The sequence below is a fragment of the Hypomesus transpacificus genome, chromosome 15, assembly GCF_021917145.1.
Source record: "Hypomesus transpacificus isolate Combined female chromosome 15, fHypTra1, whole genome shotgun sequence".
Lineage (NCBI taxonomy): Eukaryota > Metazoa > Chordata > Actinopteri > Osmeriformes > Osmeridae > Hypomesus > Hypomesus transpacificus.
This window is the reverse complement of record NC_061074.1, coordinates 7,881,421-7,905,358: the sequence shown is the minus strand read 5'-3', so window position 1 is coordinate 7,905,358 and position 23,938 is coordinate 7,881,421. Positions and strand designations below refer to the sequence as shown.

The 23,938-nt window shown below is 45.1% G+C and overlaps 1 protein-coding gene across 1 annotated transcript in view; it reads right to left on the bottom strand.

Annotated features, from left to right (window-relative positions):
* Positions 1-200: 200 nt before the first annotated feature.
* The window catches only part of hnf1ba (HNF1 homeobox Ba), a 30,266-nt gene continuing 6,528 nt past the window's right edge, over positions 201-23,938 (bottom strand). The window contains exons 2-12 of the mRNA XM_047035914.1: positions 15,814-15,941; positions 14,692-15,217; positions 12,429-12,628; positions 11,790-12,060; positions 11,200-11,423; positions 6,888-7,042; positions 5,539-5,656; positions 4,957-5,124; positions 4,562-4,680; positions 3,938-3,982; positions 201-2,248 (exon numbers count right to left, since the gene is read on the bottom strand). Of these exons, the coding sequence (XP_046891870.1) occupies positions 2,228-2,248; positions 3,938-3,982; positions 4,562-4,680; positions 4,957-5,124; positions 5,539-5,656; positions 6,888-7,042; positions 11,200-11,423; positions 11,790-12,060; positions 12,429-12,628; positions 14,692-15,062 (1,692 nt within the window). The 5' untranslated portion in view covers positions 15,063-15,217; positions 15,814-15,941 and the 3' untranslated portion in view covers positions 201-2,227. The remainder of the gene's footprint in view (positions 2,249-3,937; positions 3,983-4,561; positions 4,681-4,956; positions 5,125-5,538; positions 5,657-6,887; positions 7,043-11,199; positions 11,424-11,789; positions 12,061-12,428; positions 12,629-14,691; positions 15,218-15,813; positions 15,942-23,938) is intronic.

The following is a 23,938-nucleotide window of genomic DNA, read 5'->3' as shown; positions in this document are numbered from 1 at the left end:
GGACTTCCTGTATCACATTAGAAGGTTTGTTTTGAGTTAGGAGGAATTCACCTTCAGGGACCACAAGGATAATTTAGAGGTGTTTGAATTGTTAGGAGGCTGATATTGCAAAGGTTAAACACTGCATTCACAAAGAATATTTAAAATGTTGTATGCTAGCACTAACAACACAAAGGTTTTGACCACACTTCATTGTTTTGGAAAAAAGCTTTACTTGAAATATCAACATTTTCTCAGAAAGTATAAATAATGATTTAAAAGATTGATTTCCATTTTATACAAAAATAATACACAAAGAGAAAATCACATCCACTGCCATCTGGTCCTCTAGAAGTATGAATTCTGGAAAGTTCTGCCTGTTCTCCATTCAGTCAGCAGTGGGTATATTTATAACAGACTGACAAAAATAATAACAAAACAACAATAATATAATGACCTATTGGAAAGGAGTCTGAAATAAGCCTGAACTGTGATAAGAACACAAGCAAGATGGTACAGCTTAAGTTGGAATGTTTGACAATCAAGCTAAATCAATCCGTCTTCAAGACAAATACATTTACTGACAATGCAGTTACAAAGTGTCTTATGTGAAATGTCTAGTACCCATAGCACCACACCCTGATCCCACAACCAAGCAAACCCAGGCTGCGTAATGAGTCTCTGAGACTGTTTGCTCGGGTGTCCAACCCTGGTTGTGGGATTCTCTCCCAAACCTTTCCCAACCTCCATGGAATCCAGCCTGATTAGAGCAACCGCTGTCACAACATGGTCCTCCTCCTTCTCTAAACCCTTAACAAGATTCCAGACTAATATCAATGTTTTTCTTACAAATACTTGTAAATATTTTCACTATGACAGGTGGGGGGTCCTTCAATCATTTATGATGAGAGTATTAAGAAATCAAATTATTTCACAATTTCATCTTTTATATTTACTCTGACATGTTGGACTTCTGAGGATATTGAGAATGTGGGATGTGAGGAATTCATCTTAACTGAGCAGGGCTTGCTGGGACGGTAGTCCGGACCTGCAAAATGGGATTAGGACTGGGTTTCAAGGCACACAAGGACGAAGTGACAGTTATTTTACAAGGTGAAGGTAGTTTGTGAAACGGGGCAGACTTTGAATTATATACCTTGAAAAAGCGTAAAACAGGTGTGAGATGTGGGTGTACTCGAGCTTGTGTGCATGCTGTGGTGTAATCGCACTTCACCCTGATGTGGTAGGCTGCTCTGACAACAGTCGGTCATTTCTGGAGATATTTACAGGGTTTGGTCTGAAATAGCGGAAGTCTAGTCACATTTCATAATCCTTCAATGTATTCCAAAGATTGTCAAATGTCTCAATCACAGTTTACATAAGAAATTACAAACATTTTGTGACAAATCCTTCATACTGTAAAACAGCACGATATGCTGTACAGAAAAGAAATATATATATATATATAAAAAACAACAAATGGAAGACTTGAAACAGAACAGGTATATGACATATCTATCTACAAAATCAATACAATTGTTTTCGAACAAGGTAAATATGATTGTCAAACAGTTCCGCTAGTGTGCTCGGCTATTGATAAGACAGTTAAAAATGTGAATCATAATTTCAGTGGTTGCTGGAGACAAGAAACATCTAGCCATGAGTCCGGGCACTTGGCAAAGAGGCGATCCCACTGTCTGTATCAGAGTCCTGCCATACACAGACAGACAGTAGGAGATCAGCTCAGCTTCTGTGCAACTTTGTCTCTCAATCACATAGTATCGCTGTCTACCAGGGCCTCTACTCCCGTCCTCGGATGATGAACCCCGCAGTACACAGGGCAGAGGCACAGCTTCATTTGGTTTGTTCTGTGGTGATGGTCACAAATGATTGGCCGCGGCAAAAAAAAAACGAGGAATGTCATTTATGTACAATTTTCAATGAAAGGTAGAGCAATGAATACTGTTTTCAAAGATTGTGTTTAAAAAATCAATCATATCCTTGTTGATCATCTGTGTTTATGAGAGGAACTCCTGCTGTATGTCCTTCCCACTTATTGCAGACCTGCAGGGTTCATTTCTCTGTCTCTTTGCCGGCACTTTCCGCCCCTCCACCACCACGCTTGATTTATTGACTCATCGTCCAGTGCGTGTGCTGCTAGTTATTAGGAGTTGTCACGGTTACCACAGAGAGAAGGTGGAAAACGGAGCTCCTGTTGCTAGGCACCAAGGAAGTCAGGTGTGCAACCTCACCAGGCTTGAAGAGGACACTGCAGAAGGAGAGAGAGAACACCATGTCAGAGAAGCAACTTCACTCAAACAAACAAACCAAACAAAACAGGAAACGGGAAACATTGTAACTGCTGGTTGTGAAGATGCATTGTTGTGTGACACTGAGAAGCGTTTCCTCGTGTGAAATTGTCTAAAATCACCAACTCTAAACGGGTCCTCCCTGCACCTTTGTGTGCCACACCTGACCAAATACATTCCTTATCCTCATTCCGCTCTCTCAGGAGGGCCGTGTTGCCATAGAAACAGCCTTTTTCGAAATGTTTGCCGAATTTATTTTTCCCTTTCTCAGAAGGGGTGGAGGCCACTGACCTTGGAACGACCCCGCGGACAGCAAACAGCCTCACCTGATAAAGGTGGAGCTGCCAAGACCCCAGTCATTAGACACGGGGCTCTAAATGGAGGTGGGTTTTAAACGGGGGCGGGTGTGGTTGGGGCTGGGGGGGGGTGCTTGTGAGGGCAGGGGCGGTGGTGGTTGTGTGTGTGTTTGTGTGGGGGGGGGGGGGGGGTCTTCGGTAAACAAGACTGTTATAAAGCTTGGCCATGTTGGTTGTGTCATGAGAAGACCCCCCTGCCCTCTGTCTACACTACCTAGGCCAAACAGAGGCCTGATAAGATAGAGACTAGGAGAGCCTGCTGGCTAATTGCTCTCTAAACGCTGGCATTTCACAACATGCCTATTCTATAAAGCCCCAGCCATAACCTGAGAAAATGGACTCAAACTAGAATAGCAAGGAGAGGCTTGTGTTTACGATACCACAACAAAAAAGTAAGCAGCAATCCACCTATATCTATTTACACAATCTATAGTCAATCCTGAACTGAGAGGTAACAAAAGCAATAAAACTGGGCCAGCTATTCCGAGGACGTTTTTTTTAAAGCACGTCAGCCGGTCAGCCGTTCAGCGGCAATGACATGGCGTGAGAGCCCTGTCTCTCAGCGTGGGAAGTTGAGCGTGTGAAAGCAGCGAGCAGGACAGCATTTCAGGCTAGAGCGATCATCGGGAGCAGGGAGAAGTAGGATAGGGGAAGAGCTGTAATTACTGTAAACTCCATCCCCACCCCCATCCTCATCGGAATCATGGAAGCAGGCCTGAGTAGCAGGACACGAGCTTCCACAACTTTGATTAACCGTGGGGTTCATTTCCTGATCTGCCAAACCAGGGAGAGCCACTCTCTCACCAGGGAGAGAAAAGCGAAAGGAGGCATCGTTAATCAAGTACCGTTCTGGCTGAGGGCACAGGTGATTGATTGGTCGGGTCTTTCAAAGGAAATAGGAATTCAGAGGAGTATCCATACACCCGCTTGGTCCACTGATTGAGATTTGCGGTCCACATGTTCTGACAAAAGCATTTGGGATGTGTAGGGTCAAACTGAGCACCATGAGTAAACTGAAAAAGCCAGCTGTTAAAACCTACAATCACTATAAAAATCTATGAAATCTTCTGTTGCCAAGTATGTTTATGATGTCACACACTGCTGCATGAGACCATGATATTAACTGAATGATTTTGATGTTTATGGAAAACACATAGGCACGCATGTACATGGAAGGACTATATTTGACCATTTGTGGTGCATGTGAAGGTCACTCACAATGCCAAACTAAGTGAGTGTAATTAACTGAATAAACTAAATTACATAAACTGTTACTAATAAAGTCGTATTTACCCAGGAGAGTCCCCCAAGTTGCACCATCTTGTTTACTGGAGAATCCTAATGCGACAGGGATTAAACAGGTCAACACACAGTCAGAACACACACCCACACAGGCACACATACACACACCTGTCTATCTGTCTTTTCTGTCCTGATCTTATCACAAAGTTCACAAAGTATCACAAAGAGTGTGCTCAGATTGTATTGTTTCTGTGAATAGGATGATTGAGTTGTGAAAGATGCAGTGTGTTAGTAGATTAAGTACAAATGGATTCATCTCAATATATTAATTCTCTCATGGGAGATCTTCTCAAAAAACAATGCAGTGTAAAGTGCAAACTACAAAATATAGGGTCAGCTAAAATCTGTCTAACAATGATATCACATCTGCAACAATTAATATTGCTTGGTTGATCGCAATGCCTCATCTGGTGTTTGTTAAACGGTAGCTGATCGATGCTGTTCAAAATCAACCAGTTAAGATTGTGGATGCCATCTATTACCTAGACAACACGTCACCTGCTAACTACAGCTACCACAGCAGTGCAGACGGCCGGGAAGACAGAGAAAAAATCACCAGAGATGCAGGGGGGTTGCAGGCCTGAGTTAGGAGGGCATGCGGGGGGTTTGACTCACCTGTTTGCTGGAGGACATGGAGCTGAGGGTGCTGAGGCTGTTGGCGTCCGTGACCACCATGGCCGAGGAGAAGCGAGACGGGTGGGAGTACTGTGGAGGCTCCTGCTTGTGAGGGTACACTGCAGACACACACACACACAGTCAGTGGATGCTTTCTTAATGATTCATGGTGTCAAATTTACAGAAAAAATACAGTATCCCATCAACGCATATATGAATATGGCTTCCAAAGCGTTAACCATTCACATGTAATGATATGACAGCCCTTATAACTCCTCTGACTCCCCATTCCTACTCAGACTACAGTAGCTCGAGGGGAACAGCTTTTGGGGAGAGAGGCAGAGCAGACAGGACAGTGGTACGGTTGCACGAAGAGAGACAGTGATGGTACTAACTGTGTGAGTGTGTGACGGTGGCCATGAAGGGCTGCTGACTCATGTGGCTTGGAGACTGCTGCATGAGGCCCTGCTGGTGCGGGCTGTACTGGATGGGCTGCAGCGTCGCCAGGCTTCCCGCCACGCTGTTGATCACCGGCACCGACTGGGACTGCGACGTGTTCATACCTGGGGCACAGATGGACCTCTGTTAATTCAAGTCCCATCGCTAACATGAAAATCATATGGAGACAGGATGATAGCTGACAATGAGAGCATGACAAAACACAAAACAATGCCCTGGTATTGGCATTTTTTATGTATATGTACACATATTCGGGTGTAAAGTGAACAACACTTGAATGGTGCTCTCCCACTGAGCATGGGAAAGAAAATGGCTGGGTTTCCCAGATTCGTTAAGAAGCTCTTAACGCTAAAAGCTTCTTAGGAGCATTCTAAGAGCGTTCTAGAGCGTTCTTAGAAAACGCTCTTAAAAAGCTCTTAGCGTTAAGAGCTTCTTAACGAATCTGGGAAACCCGGCCAATGGCTGTTCGGACATCAAATCAGGGCCCCCTGAAACAGGAAGTAAAATGGCCAACTCACTTTGTGCTATGGCCATGAGGGGCATGATGAGGTTCTGTGTCTGCTGGTGGGAGTGGTGAGAACTGTGGATGTTAGTCAGCGTGCTCACTGGTGGCAAACCTCCACCAGACACTGAGATCTGGAGAGAAAGAAAGAGTGAAACACCAATATATTTAGTGGTAAAACTTAGATATTGAGCTGGTTTGTAGAAATAGCAGTGGGCTTATATAATATCAATATTAACTTTGGGCTATCAATATTAACTCTTAAGTCTGGGCATTGAGTCACAGGTAGATGCCAAATTGTATTTTGGAAGTGAAACTACATGTTCTCAGCAAAGCAGGTCACAACGTGAATGTTGACTCAGCAATGGGGCTTTTGTGTGATATTGCGCTTGTGTTACTACAGTCATCTACACTAGCAAATACTGATACGGAAGAAAAAATCGGAAAGCGATAAAACATACATTGAGTACCGCTTTGTGTGCCAGTGTGCGTTTTCATGCCCGTGCAAGTGCACAAGCTGAACCCCACACACACACACACACTCACACAGTACAGTATGCACAGTGCCTGCAGGTGCACACATCACACCTGCATGTTCCCTCAGCAGACCTCTAAATGTTTCTACAGTTCAACGGGTGCGGTCTGATCTAATGGGTATCTCGATGGGAATCCTCCCCCCACAGTGGGGCTGGGGGGCTATTTGACTACAGCCTGGTCAGAGAAGAGGGACTGGGTAGGACCGAGAGATAAAACCCTTCCAGTCGGGCCTGCTCCACCCCACAGGCTACCTCCCCCTCAACCACCAGAATACTCACGACTACTATACTAGACCAGGCAAAGACTAATTCTGAATTCGATGAATACATCTGAATAGTTTTTGAAACAGTTTGATGTCCCTGCACGCAAGTTTCGCTTTCACTGATCAAATATTGAATCAGGGCAGAGGGGAGAAAGTTGTTCCCTTTGCTGAAGGCAGACAAACCCCCTGTAGCATTAGCGGCGGTTGTTGTCATATCCCTGACAGAGCAGCTTGCACTATCCGTTCCACCCTCCGTCCCTTGTTACAGGGCATTTAATCGATAAGAGTAGAATGTTTCTTTGTCAGGTTTATTGGCTAAACTGTTGACGAGCCGGGCCCAATGCTGTCGAAGGCTGAACTTCGGGCCCAGCTGTGTGCTCAGCCAAGGCCTCCGCACCACCTTCCTCCACCGTCCACACAGCGAAGCACAATGCTCTAATTGTTGGACCTTGCTGGCAGGACCATGGGAGCATGGCTCAGGAACCTGCTTTGTATGTCTAGGCTAAACGCAGGCCCTGGGCCTTATCTAATCTGAGGCCAGGCAGGGCCCAGGTGTGCTCACTCACCATCTTGGCGTCAGGTGACAGCAGACTATGGCTGGGGTCCAAGCCAGCCGGAGACACCTGCTGTAACACGGATTGACTGGTTGCCATGGAGTTGCTGCCGTGGTGACTGATGGTCGTCGAGGAACTGACCTCACCAGGTCCCTGGCTGTAACGCACTGGAAGGGCAAGAAGTAGGAAGTGGAGGGAAAAAGAGAGAGAAAGATTAGATTCTGGGATGTTTTTCGTGGCTAACAACAACTGTCACGGAGGTATAGTTGATAGGGCAGGAAGATGGGCGGGCCTTTCTGGGAAAGACCGTGGTTGCGTCGTTCTAAGCCGTCAGATTCACCTGCTCTTTGACTGGAAACCAGAGTAAACAAACACACTGACCCCTCCACCACTGCTATCGTTACAGCTCAGCCAAGGCCACCCGGTGTGTACACACACACACACACACACACACACACACACACAACACAACGCCACCACCCCCCCCTGTCCAGACTGAGCTCACGGGGATCGTGTTGATGGTCCACCACCAGCACCTAGGAAGTGAAACTTCACCAGTGACACAGAACTGAAATGTCATCCTTACGGAATGCCGTTACATCCAGCGCCTGGACTCTCCTGACAATGCATTCTGTGACATCACTAAAGAGCCCACACCCTGTGGGTCTAGACCCCTCTGCTGTCTCTCCTCTCTCACTGCTGAGGCTCAGGAATGCCTGTCTACCACCTATCAAATGCATGTTTGCCAATCCTAGACCCCTTCTGATACCAACAGTGCAAACATTACACAATTACAAACAATGTCAAACACATTCTTATCCTGTCGCCTCAGCCCTTCACAGAGGGGTCTGTAGAGGGTCCCTGGCTCCCTGGCTTGTCCTGGCCGTAGGGAGACAGGCACTGTTTGCTCTCAGATCTGAGATCGTCCCAGAGCTCTCTGTCCCTGACCCACACATGTCACACTGAGGGCTCTGCAACGGTCACAGGGAACACTGACACAGCACTCGGTTTGTGATTAAAGAAACAACAGGGGGAGCCGGTACTGGGTTCACTCTGAACAACAATTAAAATTATAATTGAATTAAAATACAGTATTGTGAGCAGGATTTCAGTTGACCCTGAGCAAATACACGTTCAGTTTGAAAACGACTAGTACATGGCTTGTTGCAGATCTAAAGCCGAGAAAGACAGAGATCCGTATTTCATCCACTGACCGCATATCATCCATCCTGCCAAGACCACAAGAGGACTACAGACCTCAAATTGTTTTCAGCAACATACTAGCAACCCCATAGCACTCCCACCGCGCCTTGTAAACACCGGTACAAAACAATAAAACACTCCACCCAGACCTATGACCCCTACTGCCAAACAATGGCTGAGAACTCATAAACAGGCAGTAATCCCTGAGCTGGGCCACCTCTAAAAGTGTCAAGGGGAGAGGGATGCTATTTAGGACAGTCTCCCAGTGGCCAGCAGTAACTCTGGCTGCAGGGAACCCCACTGTCAGCCAGGAAGCCCTCTGCCGTCTTGTCTGAGGCTGGGACGGGGAGGGGGCCATATCTAGCCCAGCTGTAGTGAGGAAAAAGGGTTCGTATAACAACCCGAGTATCCCCACGACGTAAGTGAGGGTTGGAGCAGCGACGCCCGCAAATCACAGCTAATCATCAAATATACTGACTTATTATTAGGGGGATTATCCTAAAATGTAAATCCATTAAGTTGTTTTACAGAACAAATCTGGCACCCAGGCTTCCGATGTCGTGTGACAGCGAGTTCATTTGAACTCTTAACAGGAGCAGGGTTCTTTAAAGAAGAAAGGGGGAGGGCGAGAACTTTGGAAGGGGAGTGGTAGCTGTTGAGTGCAGCAGGGTTTGTAAAGGCCCTCAGCTCTCTGTGAGAGCCATGTTAAATCAAAGCTCCTCTCCCCTTCCCCAGGCGGTGCTCATTGTGACCATGGTGCATATGTAAGACCTCCAGGGTCTCTACAGGACGTATCAGGCCCTTTGTGCCCTGTCAGGGCCTTGCAGAGAGCAGTACACAGGGCTGACACAGGGAAACAGCACCCTGCTTACACACTCACTAAATCAGCACATTTGTATCTGGAAAACCACCAATCAGAAGTGTGCTTTATCAGGCATTGAATTGAATTTGTTGGTACTTTTGGTAAAATAAAAGATGTTACTCTGTCTGGATTATCTTTGCTGATTGGCGTAGGTATCAAGGTTGCTTTTCAGCTTTGATGCAGGAAGCCGTAAATAAAATTGTGCTTGCAATGCAAAGAAAGTCAACATACATTTTCAATCCATTGATTAAAGGCAACAATAAAAGATACTATCCCTTATGTTCAGTGTAAGATCAAGGAACCAGTTTTGCCATGCTGTGTTTTGAGATTAACCAACACAACACACTCTGGCACTGCCCTCATTTCTCCAATTATATATTTTTTTCTGTCTGCGAACCTGCTCATAAACACACACATACGTCACATTGGCTGCTTGTTTGCTGAATTCAAGTGCCCTCCTCTTATCTTTACCATTAAAACACTTGGCTCGGCACATTAATTTACTCACAAATAGAAGCAATCCCTCAGCCACTGAAAAATTACAAAACGATTTACTTTTTAGCTTTTCATTTTGGTTTGCCTCCTATCTGACTTAAAGGCATCCATCAAGTTACCCTATTCCAAAACAAGCGCTGTCTGTCTATACAGTGTTGACAAACCAACCAAACCTCGATTGCTAAAAATGTATGGAACAAGAGAGACCCTGACCCAGCACTGACCTCGCCACATACCCAGGCCGGTGAGGCTGTGAAGGGGGTTCCCCTGTTCTCTATACACCGGCAGCACAGAGGGCCTCATCAGTCCTGTCTGGCCAGAAAAGAACCAATACCACAGGACAGCTCCTGCTGGTGGGGTCTGCGCCCAGCCTCCGCCACAATACTGATGGCCATAAAGGTGAGGGGGAGGGGGAAGAGGGGGAGGGAGGCTTTAAAAAACTGTCCCTCCCCAAGCCCCAGCGGAGATAAATGAACCTAGGCTACAGTCACTGCAGTCTTCTAATACACCACAGACAATAAGGCCCCCCCTCCAGGCAGGGCTATAGAGAGGAGAAGTCAGAGGAGCTCCTTATCAAAGACTGTGGAGATGTAGCAGCCAGGGATTTTAATTGTCCATTAACCATGCATAATACAGGCCATGCCCTGGCAACGCGATGGAGGGCCCGCTGAGAGGTTATTGTCAGGCCAGAGGCCGACACTGAAAAACAGCTGATGTTGCCAGCAGGACACCTTGTAAGCAGGGAAACCCGGTTCCAGGGAGAGCAGAGTATCTTCTGTCTGACCCTATAGCCTCACAATTAACTTCCCTCCCTCTCCGCCGTAACAAGCCAATCGGCGACCTTCCTGGCTCTCCAACCTGAGGTCATTGCCTGGTCAGGTGTGTTGGGGGGGGGGGGGAAAACACAAGAAAACAGACCATCCACTAATAGGACCACTATTTCCAACAGTAACTAGTAGAGTCGCGACAAATGGTTGGTTGTCTCTGCAAGGTCGACCTCGTCCTCTGACATGAAAGGACAACAATTGACTTTGATTTAGTCTCCCAAATCATTAATTTTATGGTGGTGGGTGGATATTGCTATGTCCAAGTACCTGCTTGGTTTTATGTAGAATGCTCAAGATAGTTTGCTCAAACACAACAGTTTCAGTAAACAACAATTTGAGGTCAAAAGATCAGAACACTTGGATGCTGCATTTCCTTGTTCTGGGTTCAGTAACTTTGAGATTGTGAAGAAAGTCAACAGTGGCCTACCTGAACTGAGTGAGCCCATAGTGGAGCTAAACAAGATCGGTGGGGCCACAGGCCCAGACCTCTCTGACCTCATGCTGACCCTAGCCTGTCACAAGACTACTGCGCTTTGTGCCACGTTCCTGCCTGCTGACTTTGGAGTGGAGATTGCAGGTACAATGTGGATTGTTCTCAGTGTGTCTTCAAAGATCAGAATAACAATGGCATTTGCTCAGCTCTCTCACAACACTCACTCTCATGATAATCCGGCCACACGCTCGTTTCTCTCATCTCATCAACTGTGCTGCTCAATTCTCTCTTAACTGACACATTAGGAGAAAATTGTTATTCTGACAATGTTCTGCTAGGACCATGTCAGATTGAATCCCAGCACCATAAAATTATTAAAAAAACTAAATGATCTGCTTGATCCTCATTTCTGCACAGGAAGCATGCAAAAAGCACATGTGAATAGGGAAATGGCATGTGACTGGGGCGGGTTCCAGTGTGTGGTGACGCTGCCTAGCATCTTACTGGGTGGAGAAGCGCTATTCTGCGGGTGATGTGGAGAGCTGTGGGCCATGAGGGGGTTGAGGCCGTGGGTCGGACCGCTGTAAGCATCCATCGCAAGCTTCTGCCGGAAAGCCTCCTCTTTCCGCCGGTTGGCGAACCAGTTGTAAACACGCACCTCTGTGACCAGGTTTGAGCCCAGGCCGTGGGCCTTAGAGGGAGACACGCCTCTCTGAAGGCACTCAGCCCTGGAAGAACACATGGAAATATTGTTAGTTCTATTCAAACTCAAATTAATAATAGAGTCATCGAAAAACACTAAGAGAGACAACTGTGCTGAGTGTAGTCAGGGTGACGTAATAATTGTGAATTGTTCGTATTCAATTCTGAGTGGATTAATGGGCGACATTTACATTGAATCATTTAGCAGACGCTCTTATCCAGAGCGACTTACAGTAAGTACAGGGACATTCCCACGAGGCAAGTAGGGTAAAGTGCCTTGCTCAAGGACACAACGTCATTTTCACGGCCGGGAATTGAACCGGCAACCTTCTGATTAATAGTTCGATTCCCTAAGCGCTCAGCCATCTGACCGTTAAGGTGTTCCCTCATACCTGTTGCATTCTTCCACCAGGGCTTCCCTCTCCTCTTTGCTGGGGTTCTTCTGGCGTTCGTAAGCCTGGTACAGGATCTGCTGGGATGCAGGCCCCCATTTGAAACGGTTGCGTCTCATTTTCTTGCAGGATGGTTCAGAGCCCACTTCGTCACTGGACTGCCCCATATTCTGACCAGGTGGGTTAAACTCTGGGAAGAAAAACATCACCTGATCCTGATTGCCTTTGTCTGTCATATTGCTGCCAGAACCTTGCACTGCCTGGTTGAATTCTGAAAAATAAGACAGGGCACATTTGATGGTATAGAATACATAGAAAAAGGTAGACAGGGTTCTCATAATTTACACTGTGGAGACATGGGTGTACTCGGACCATGTACCAAGACAATATATGTTAATTATCCAAATATGCATCATTAACTTGACTTGTGCCCATAAAATATATAAGGATCTTATATGCAACAGGCGTTACCAAAATATTAGGTTATGGTTTATAAGCCTTTGCTGTGCATATGTATAAGTATATCCAAATAATTATATTTTGATCTTGAAAGGGTATTGATTAATTGTAATTAATTAATTGTTAAAAACCTCGGCCTTAAACCATATCGAAAGTTGTGTGAAAAACATATTTACTTACGTCTGAGAATTTCCCGCTGTTTCCTGACGTACCAGGTGTAGAGTGCCATTCTTTTCTGAGTTTTCATCGGTGTGCCTTTGTTGAGGTGCTGCGAGAGGTGAGACTGGTTCAGTCCCGTTACATCCACTACCTCGCGCTGAGGGATGTTATGCTGCTGCATGTAGCCTTTGATCGTTCGGGCTGCACGCCATGGGTCCTCACTGGGTGTAACATAAAGGAAATACGTTTCATATCTGATTTAACATAGCATACCAACCTAGCATTACGGTTACTATGCCTATTCCTGCTAATGGGAGTCAAAATATTAAACTGCAACCCGATGCACGTAGCCTAATGCACTATTTTCAAAATGGAAAACTGCTCCATGTTTTCCTCTGTGATTTCGGAGTGAAGTTTTTTTCTGTTTCGTAAGGCCCCAAGTTTAAAGACTTGTAGGAGCAACTGTTAAGCACCCTAATAAACGACCGTTAATCATTGTATTCAATGGGCTGTAAATACTTTCAAAGGTTAGACCAACTGATTGAGCTGGTGCAATCCAACTAGGAAATTTCCGAACAAAGTTCTGAAACTCGAAAATACTGCATAAATACTGATTGCCTGTCCGGCCTACCTATTATTCAATTTCAAACACAATTTGCCTAGGCTATAATCTATGTTAGGATTGTACTGGTCTAAGCATTAACAATCTCTAGAAATGTAATTTAACAAGTAGGCCACATATGTTAATCATAATATAAAATTGGCTGATGGTTCGGACACGGTCAAAGGAAAACGTTTGATGAGTTGTTGCCATTTAGCGTAACCTATACCCTTTCTCCGCTTATTCATTTCCAATTTATCATTTATTCCATTTAACAAATTTACATTAGATTACGTAAATATAGGCGAACCAATATTGTCGGATTTAATTTCAGGAGGCCTAATCGTAGGTAGAACGGCAATCAATCAGAAGTTTCATTTTTAATAGAAATAACCTAAAAAGAAGTATAGACTTATGATTAGCAAATTCAAGTTTAAGACAAAAGATTGGCCAAAATAAAAGGACATGACAGTATAAATGTTGAGCCACTCAGTCAAAAAACCAAACAAGCCTTGAACAAGCCTTCGGCCTGATTTGTATTCTTGTTCTAAAATATTACAGTATAATTCACACTTACCATCATATAGCCTACTAAACTGAGATTAAAACGACTATTGACTTCACAAATCTACTGTTGTTTGTTTTGGAGAATGCCTTTTAAATCTGTGGGTTAAGAGATGTTGGTTTATAACTTTCGACAATGAATAACCAGATCTCCATTCAATCAGTCTAATCATACGCCACTGTGTATCTTTCAGTTGATGATTTATAGAATAAAATTAATAATAACTTAACTACACGTGGGTTAGTTTTGATTTTCTTCCGGTTTTGGAATTATGAATGAACTTTTGAAAAATTGTTTGTACATGGGAAGGCTATGGGTAAGAACATTTGAAACTTGTAGGCCATGTTTCTTTTCGATAGGCCTAGCGCAGCCTAAAAGCGTTGGCTATTTGGTCTAGGCTATATCAGACTACGTGGCATTTTATAATTTTGCCATATTTATATCAACGTATTGATATTATTTATGTAGCCTTGACTATATTGGGAGGCCATATATTTACTATCACAAATGTACATGATATGCTGTATTATTATGAGGATGACATTTAGGCTACTAACCAATATGTTGACAACAGACAAAACAAGGTCTGCCTTTTAACAAGTAATTAACTTTCTCTTCTTGTAGGTTATTACAGTGTTTATCTTTGCGAGAGGTGGAGTGAGTTAATAATAAATAGAGCGTGTTACGCAAAATTTTGCAAAGCTAAAGAAATAATAACCCGTGTTGATAATTAGTAACCAGAAAATTAGCCTACTGGCGCGACGTTTCAAATGTGTAAACACAAGCATGGCTTTTCTCTTTTTTCGTTTATTAGTTTATCCTAATTTAGAATTCATAAATATTTACACAGTAGGCCTATAGTTATATTTTGTGAACAATTGATTATCATACGCAAATTATGCCATAAAAGACTGGCTATTTATTTAGGCCTATTCTATTTGAAATGGGCTACAACCAAGTCTGATTTAATAAGATGCAATTCTACAGCTATAAACTCAGTCCAGATAAACTAATAGCCTAACCCGAAAACAGTTAAACCTGGATGAAGTCTATTGGATTTAATTATCTTACAATATTCGACAGAGCGCTTCACATTTAAAGACATTTTCGTCACTTACGCTAACATGCGGTCAATTTCTGCTCGCTGTTCCACAGCTTCCTCCGTGTTCATCGACTGTAATTCTTTCAATATAGGCGGAGTGTCGAACTCATCCCCGTCCTCGGATCCCTCGTCTCCAGACAGTTTACCCGTTCCGTGACCATTTGTCAGTTGATGAAATATCGGCTTTGAATCCGAATCGTTTCCGTTCATTTTTGAGCTTGGGGGAGACATCTGTAGGTTCTCCAATTTAACTCCAAAGCTGTTCGGGCTAGGGTCCATGTCGTCCAGGGCTTGGATTAGGACATCTTTGGAAACTCCGGAATCTAACAAGGCGCTCAGGAGCTCCTGCTGAAGAGAGGTCAATTTTGAAACCATTTTCGAGAACATCAAAAAAACAAAAAAAAGAACTAATAATCTAACTAAAGGGAAGGGAAGTTGGTGGAGAAGAAAGAGAGGAGAAACAAATCTCTCTTCCTCTCCTGTCCAGTGTTGATGTGAATTATCCACTGCTGACACCTGCTCGGAGAGGCTGGTTCACTTCCCTGTAGAGGAGAGTGATATCATTTGCCATGATGCTTTTGGAGGGCAGGGAATATAAAACATGGTAATTAGTGGGCTGGCTGATGGGGCCTTTATGCAAATTCTTAGAAGAAGGCCGCTCTGACAGCGAGGCAGGTAGACATGTGTTTACACTGCAGCGCAGTTGCTTTTATTGGGTTCTGTTATCAGCAAAACTTTTATGAACTTTGGACCCTGTCGTAGACTATATGCTAAAGAGTTTGGTGAAAGGGGAGAGACTGTTCTGTTACAGATTGATAATTAGGCTATTATTAGTGGGCATCTACTGTTAAGTTTTGTTTCATTGGGTTGTCGTTGTTCTTTTATCCTAAGATTTTCACAACAATAATTGTAATTCACATTTATCGTAGAGGCATATATGCTCAATGTATATCAAATATATAAGGCCTTGTTGATTGACAACCTCTTCATTAATTTTCCGTTTTGAATTGGGGTTTACTTGCCAATCTTATAGACTACAACAGAGAAAAAATAGAATAAAAAATTAAATTCATGTTTTAATTTTTTTAATTTTTTCAACACAGTAAAATTTAAAACAAATACTTAATACATAGCCTACCGTCCAAACCTGAATTTTCTTTGACTGTGGTATAGTTGCGCCTTAACGCACGAAAACTTGCTGCAAGCAGCAGGTGCCGTCGCTGCTGCATTTCTGAACCAATATTATGGGGCAGGTTCGATGACCTCCTGGAGAGCAAAAACAAAGTGAGTAAACATAAAAGTATTGCACGTAGCTCCTTATCATAAGGAACTAGCCTACTTATATTTCCCATGGAAATTGGGGTTAAATAAATGTTGCATGCATGTTTAATTAGTATTTACTGAGGCATAACGTTGTGCCTGCCAATATTTATTGAGTAGGCTACTTTAAGTCTAACTTTCAGTGTAGTATCAATGTAGTTGATCATTAGGCCTATGGACGCCGCGGGATAGTTAGCGAATACGCATCTGTGAATGGCCTATGGTCGTTCATGGCTTCAGGTCTACCATACTCACCAGCAGGACCGTAATCATAATATATTGGGGGGGGGAAACGTCACAATATTTTTACATCACAATATTCATATCTGGTCAAAATGTCCCCCCAATATATTGATATAAAAATATACATAACATATAAATGTGCTACGCTACGACAGGCAACCACGCACGCTGTCCGAAATTATCATAATAAATGTAATCATATTTATAACTAAACGTAAAACGTTGTCAGGGGGGGACCCCCACTCCCCAGCATATTTTTTCCCCCTCAATATTGACTCCATGGCTACGGCAGTATCTTATATTTGAACTTTATAAGACGTCGTTGATGAGACACTTATGTCGTCGTGGTTTTACTTGAGGAGTTGGCTTTCGTGATCTTACAAGAATTACTAATGTAGCCTAATGCAATAGATTATCTCTACCATTGTTCTCAGTGCCGCGGTCTTGTACAGCTTGTCTAAGATGCACACCTTTTTACCTGCACTTCGAACTGGTGTAAAATGACATCGATCTTGTACTGGGCGTGTGGAGTTGATAACCCAACGCTGAGCTAAGAAATTGGGTCACAGCTAAATCACACACTGTCCACAGACTGTCCCTTCAAATGACAAGTTCGGCTGATAGCAATGATAGTTTGTCGGGCCAAATGTATAGACCAACGCCTAAGGAAACTGGATTTTGTATTTTATCTCACATGAGATAAATTAAATATAATTTAAAATCAAGTTAATACAGAGTTAGGTATTAAAGTAATAGCCTGTATAATTAGACAACGTGGGTTGGGTAAAGCCTATGAAAACATAAATTAGACTTTGTGTATGGCCTATCATTTCAAAAGTTTAGTGGTGGCAGACTAGAGAATAGCAGGTCAGTTTGCACCATTTTGTGAATTTTGTTATTATTAAACCTGAGGCCACCATCCAGGACACTTGTCAATCAAAAAATCCCTGTAAATCAAACAACATGTGCATGTCTTTTTCCTATTTGAGAAATGAATGAATCAAGGTTTTATATTTTAAATAACATTGATGTGACAATGGGGCATAAGAAAATCAACCCCAAAAACATTGTAGCCTAGAAATGTATGTTTAGAAGATGGCCCATTCTTAATCCTTCCATTTTCACAAGCCCTCATCTAGACATCTGTCAACCATTAACAAAATATAATAACAAACCACCAAAAACTGTTTATCCAGAACACAGGCCACAAGGCCTGTTGTGAAAGCAGCACTGAGCAATGGAGCGTAGCAAGGAACACGGAACAACCACTGTATTCTCACATGAGTTAGTGACACAGGGAGAGTTGAGCAACAGGGACAGTAGTGAGCATCCTGACAGGGACAGTTAGAGGCCCAAGTGCCTGCAGTCCCGTGGCCCCCTCAGCTCAAACGCCACAGCAGCACCTAGAGTTTGACATGAGGCGCCAAGGGACCCCATTCAGAGTGTCTCCTGTTACACGTCCACAGTTCTGTCCACCGTCGTCAGGCTTCTGATTATGACAGAGACACTCTCTATGACAGCTGGACTGCGGGCCAGGAGGAGAATGTAGGAATGGAGCTTCACATTCTAGAACTATTTTCTGATTAGACAGTTGCTTATCTGTTGGATGTTCAGTAGAATATTAAAATGTACTCAAGGCAAAACAAGAAGACCACCAAAGTTTATGCAAATCTCTTGCTCATGCCCGTGTCCAGGTGTCCAGCCTTGTTTGCCTAGACAACACTGTTGTCTTTCACTTGGTCAAAGTCAACCACGCTTCCTTACCTAAGCCACAGACAATATGAGTGTCTCTTTATATTTCAGTTATATTTCTCATTTCTTATTATTATTTCCCCAGTGGTGAAATGAAAAAGAATGACTGGGGAGGGGAAAACGCAGCAACGTAATCACTTAAAGTGTGGTAATGTGTGATTACAATGTGTGGCTTATATGAGAGAGACATGCCGTAGTCTAAGGGGGCTGAGATGCAGTGTCCATCCAGTCCAGGCCTAACTGTGGCTACTTTTCATGGCATGTAATCATTCCAAGGGTTATGGAAGATATAATGAGCATAGGTGATGAACCAACCTGTTTCTGACTGCCACTCAGGTCATCAGTGACCTCTCTCCCCTTACCACCCCCCCCCCCCCCCCCCCCCCCCTCCTCCAGACACACACACTCCAGTTCAGGGCAGAGAGCGGAACGTTTGGAAACTGACTGACTGAAAAGGGCAAGAGCTACATGGCATGTGCGTGAGAGTGGGGAACCAGAGACCATGTCCTGTTCCGAAGAGTAACCTGGACCTTACCCTTACTCTGCCCTCCCTGACCACCGTCAGAGGCTCCTTGTGACACACGGGACAAGGTTCCTTCCTGTCCTTCTTTTAAAGCAACACCATTTCGACATTATTCCACATTTGGAAAAGGGCATTTACTTTTGTCGTACATACGCCACCAAAGTTATATTTCTAACTTTGGAAAGGATGTTGACAAAGGTTTTCTCAGTCCTAATCATTTCAACAATGGCATTGTTTAAATCTATATTGTTTTATATGTGTTTGCTATCTACTGTGGCTCAGGGAAAATGAAAGGGAGCAACTATTCACACCTACACAAACAAAGGGAAAGGAGTGGAGGATCGGTTTACATGCTTTTAGTACAGTTTGATTACAGCTGTACGCTACAAAAAAATCTGCCAAGTGAACATGCTGATAGGACATTTTTATTAATCCAGGATGTAGTTTGATTACCGCTGTACGCTACAAAAAAATCTGCCAAGTGAACATGCTGATGGGACCTTTTTATTAATCCAGGATGTGCCACTGTGATCAAGACTCACTTCTACATTGATTATCTGGGAGGAAAACAAGGCTGTTGTCATGCTTAAGATCGTCTTTTCTGGCTGTATTACTTTTGCCTGGATGACCCCCTCTGCCCAGATCAACCTTCCTGTAATCAATTGGCTTTGGAGGATTTCATGATTACGGAAAGCTAAGGCTATCTGTCATAAATCCATCAGTGGTTTGATTGATTGACTGATTGATTGAAGTACTGTGATTGCTTCACAGTGGTTTCTATGTAGATTGGTTTCTATGTAGGATGTGGAAGCTGCTGTCCTGTAATGGGATGTTATTACCAGGATCACAGGGATGACCCCCCCCCCCCCCCACACACACACACACACACACACACAAGACATACACACACAAACCCACAGATACACAGTTCATCGACCCGCAAATTCAGGGATTCAGGAAGACACTGAAGATGACAAATCTTGTTATCTGCTCCTCCTTCTTCTTAAACATGACCTGTGTCTGATCCTAGCCAGGGAGAGAGAGGCTCAGGCAGCAAGGCTGTGGCCCACAGTGCTGGTCTGACAGCGATCGTGTTGGCTCTGTCAACACACCCTCGAGGGCATGCGTTTCTGTGGGTTTTTCTTGAACCTAATCCAAGACTTGAAAGTCTTTTCACTGTGTTTGCTCTCATGAGTGCAAGAGGTGTGTGTGGTCAGGGATTTAAGTTTTTCCCTTCTTTTCCTTTTGTTCAATCCTGTCAGATCATAGAAGCTTTGAGGTTACACGGCCATTCATCAGCTAAGCTGCAGAGTACACTGTTCCCGCTCTCTCAGTTCCTTTTGCTCTCACTTCCTGGTCTCCATTTCTCCCTGAACGTCATCTGTTTCCCAGACCATCTCCTCTCTCTTTCCCTCTCTCACTCTCTCTGTCTTTTCCTCCTCCCTCAGTCTGACTGAAATGTGAGGCGTGTAGGAGGTAGACATCTCCCCTGCATCTGATCTACTGGACATAAAGGATTTAGCCCCCGAGGTAGCGTGAGGTAGCTTGCTTGTCGGGGCAGTGCGACCCCTGGCATCCCACGCCCACCTCACAGCTGCAGGCGCAGTCTGCTCCCGGCACCAGCCGAGACAGGCTGCTCACCACAGCACTGATTCATTCTGTCAGCCTTAAGCCTCCAGCCTTCACAAGCCTGGCTCTCGCAGAGGCATTCACTGGAGTTTCAGGGAACAGAAGCAGACTAGACACGGAGTCTCCCAACATCATCAAACTTTTGTTCAAAACAACTGTTTGCGTGGACTGTGCCTGTATAGATTTCCACCCTGTCGTTTTAATAACATCCAATCCAACATCATTGGAACAGCTGATATTTGCCCCAAAAAGTTTGTCTTCTCTGGTGGGGTTGGGATTGTCAGGAACCTTTCTGTGTGTGGCAGGGTAAACCAGAGAGAGACCAGAGGGTTTCCAGCCTCCTTTCCCTTTCCCTCTCCATCCACCCCAGCCTCCCTCCCTCTCCACCCACCCCAGCCTCCCTCCCTCTCCACCCACCCCAGTCTCCCTCCCTCTCCATCCACCCAGTCTCCCTTCCTTCCTACCTTCCTTCCTTCCTCCCTCTCCATCCACCCCACCCCAGCCTCCCTCCCTCTCCACCCACCCCAGCCTCCCTCCCTCTCCATCCACCCCAGCCTCCCTCCCTCTCCATCCACCCCAGCCTCCCTCTCCATCCACCCCAGTCTCCCTCCCTCTCCATTCACCCAGTCTCCCTTCCTTCCTACCTTCCTTCCTTCCTCGCTCTCCATCCACCCCACCCCAGCCTCCCTCCCTCTCCACCCACCCCAGCCTCCCTCCCTCTCCATCCACCCCAGCCTCCCTCCCTCTCCATCCACCCCAGCCTCCCTCCCTCTCCATCCACCCCAGTCTCCCTCCCTCTCCATTCACCCAGTCTCCCTTCCTTCCTACCTTCCTTCCTTCCTCGCTCTCCATCCACCCCACCCCAGCCTCCCTCCCTCTCCACCCACCCCAGCCTCCCTCCCTCTCCATCCACCCCAGCCTCCCTCCCTCTCCACCCACCCCAGCCTCCCTCCCTCTCCATCCACCCCAGCTTCCCTCCCTCTCCATCCACCCAGTCTCCCTTCCTTCCTTCCTCCCTCTCCACCCACCCCAGCCTCCCTTCCCTCTCCATCGTCCCCAGCTGCAAACTGCTGCTGTTTCTCTGGCTGGCCGGCCTGCTGGCTGTCAATATTGACTCAGGGATTGAAGCAACAACCACTTTGTCAGAGTATAGGGGCCCGGAGACAGTATCTCTATGACTCCAGGTGAAAACACAACATGGCTGGCCATCTTGAGCAGGTTTCCTCACACACAGTCTCTATCCTGATGGAGTTACTTTGGCTAATAAGCTCAGTCAGGTCATGTTTTGCTTAAAATATATGTTATTTTGTCAGTGTAACACTTTTGTCAAACCTCTACCTTTGCCCCGTACCTTTGCCTCTGGCTTTGCCTCGTACCATCTTATGCTGGCCAACAAAACCGGGTCTCTGACACAACAGTGCCAGCATCAAACGGAGTGACTCAGGTAGAATAAATGAGGCTAAAAAACACACATGCACACTGACGCATGACAAAGAAAACTTCAAGGTGAGTGTTTGGCCCACCACCGGGGCAACCAAACCTCTTTTTTTTTTTTCTCAGGTGAAACTAGAGGAGTCCCAGAGCTGAGTGAAAGGTCAAATTAGATAAATGTGTCAGCTTGGCTCTTGTGCTCTGTTTGCTATGGATGACTAAAACAGACATGGAGACAATTCACTAAGTAGATCTCACACCTTCGCTGGAGTCTAGTGCCAACCACCCCCCCCCCCCCCCCCACACACACACACACACACACCCCCACACTGCATCTATCCCTGCACAGTTGAATCCAAACTGCAAACTCTGTCTCCTTTTTCCTTAGTTTGAAGGCCACAAAGTCTAAACACAAACTAGCCTCTTGATATATTCCAAAAGCAGGCTAGGACATCAGATACATTTAAATAATTATTTAATAATGTATTTTTCAACTGTGTTCTGAAAAGGAAACTATGCAGGTCACACATACTGGAAAGCATTAAGATAGACAATTTCCCCATCCCCATGATAGAATGGCAACCTTTATTCCCTAGTTATACATTACTGATGTTGAACTGGTACCGGCCAGAATTGTTTTTACATGTTTGTCGCTGGCTCAAGCCCTCCACGGTGTCATGATGGTATCTGTGGGTTTCAAACCAATGATCCATGACACATGTGGCTCTGAAACCCCTTTCAAAATAACTCAAAGCTTCCTTTGTTCATGCACTGTAACTGCATGTGTAGGTATACTGTAGGGTCTTGTGCCTCGATCCAATTGTTGACCTCATTGCTGCCATCTAGTGGAAAGTAAGTGCATAGTACACCCAGTCAGTAACACACAGATACACACACATTTACATTTAGTCATTTAGCAGACGCTCTTATCCAAAGCGACTTACAGTAAGTACAGGGACATGCCCCCGAGGCAAGTAGGGTGAAGTGCCTTGCCCAAGGACACAACATCATTTGGCATGATTCCCTACCCGCTCAGCCACCTGACTCCCACACACACACACACACACACACACACACACCCATACTTAGGCAAAGAACCCCACAGACCCCAAACACACACACCAATAAAGAGCCAAACACACTCAGAATAAAATATACACAAACACACTAACCCCAAATTGATTAGACAGCCCATGTTTGACATTTCCAAGCTTAGGTGTGTTCATTTGTAATGCATTGTCTAAGTAAAACCTGTACACACACTAGAGAGATTCTGGACGACGGACAACCCATTTGCACCCACTCAGTGGTTAGAAATACCAAAGTTCAACATTGCACTTTGTCACAAGCATGTGACGAAACGAAAAGTGAAAAGCCCTCTTTCTTAAAAAATATATTTGTAGTTGAGTCTGATGTTTGACACATGCCCACAGCAAACAGCCAACAGCCTTGGAAATGTTCCCAGACAGCATTACGTTTACTAGTGACTGAGATTGACTATGATGGAGGGCTAAAGAGAACTTATATTACTCTCAACCCAATCAACACGTGGAATCCAATTTCCTGTCTTCGTGGGATTTGCATGAAGCCATTAAGAAGGCAGGGGGGCCTATTGGGGTGCGGTGGGGTGGGGGGGGGGTGCAGGGGTGTGTGGGGGGGGGTTACTCTCCCAGAACTGATTCAAACACAAGTGGATTTCCTGAGTTTGAATCCCCCACTGCTCCGCATGAGCGCTGAACAGCCCTCCCCTCACTGCTGTCCCCATCCTGGGACGGTGTGGAGCGTGTCGGGCTCTTCTCCGTGACTTCCCGTGACCCTCAGCTGTCCTGGCCAGAGCTGGTACCAGCATCGGCCTGATGTTAGGCCGGGCGTCAGGAGATCATGCGACTTTAATCCCTCCCCAGTCCTCCACCTCTTCTGCTCCACCCCCACCCCCCCACCACCCTGTTTCCCTTTCTCCTCCTATACACAACTAAAGATTCAGAGGTAATTACCTGCTTGGCTTCCTCTGCGATTAAAGCCGGTTCACAGCACCCTCATTAATGCAGAGGCACGTACACCTGCCGTTAGCCGCCACAAGAAGTGGAATGTTCTGACTAAGACCCTGCAGAACAAACATTGGCAGGCAGGCAGGCAGGCAGGCAAGCACACACACACACACAGACTGAGAACACCTAGCAAAAAAGGCACAGGCAATCAAGAATCTTTTTTTTAAAGGCCCCACACACCGATATATTAGTATATATACTGTCGCTTAGGAGTTTTTGCTTGTTCCATCATCAGAATCTTACAACCTGTGAAGGATGCCAATAAACAGGGCAATAACCCTGAATATGTGACAGTAGCAAAAATGACCTTTAGTGTC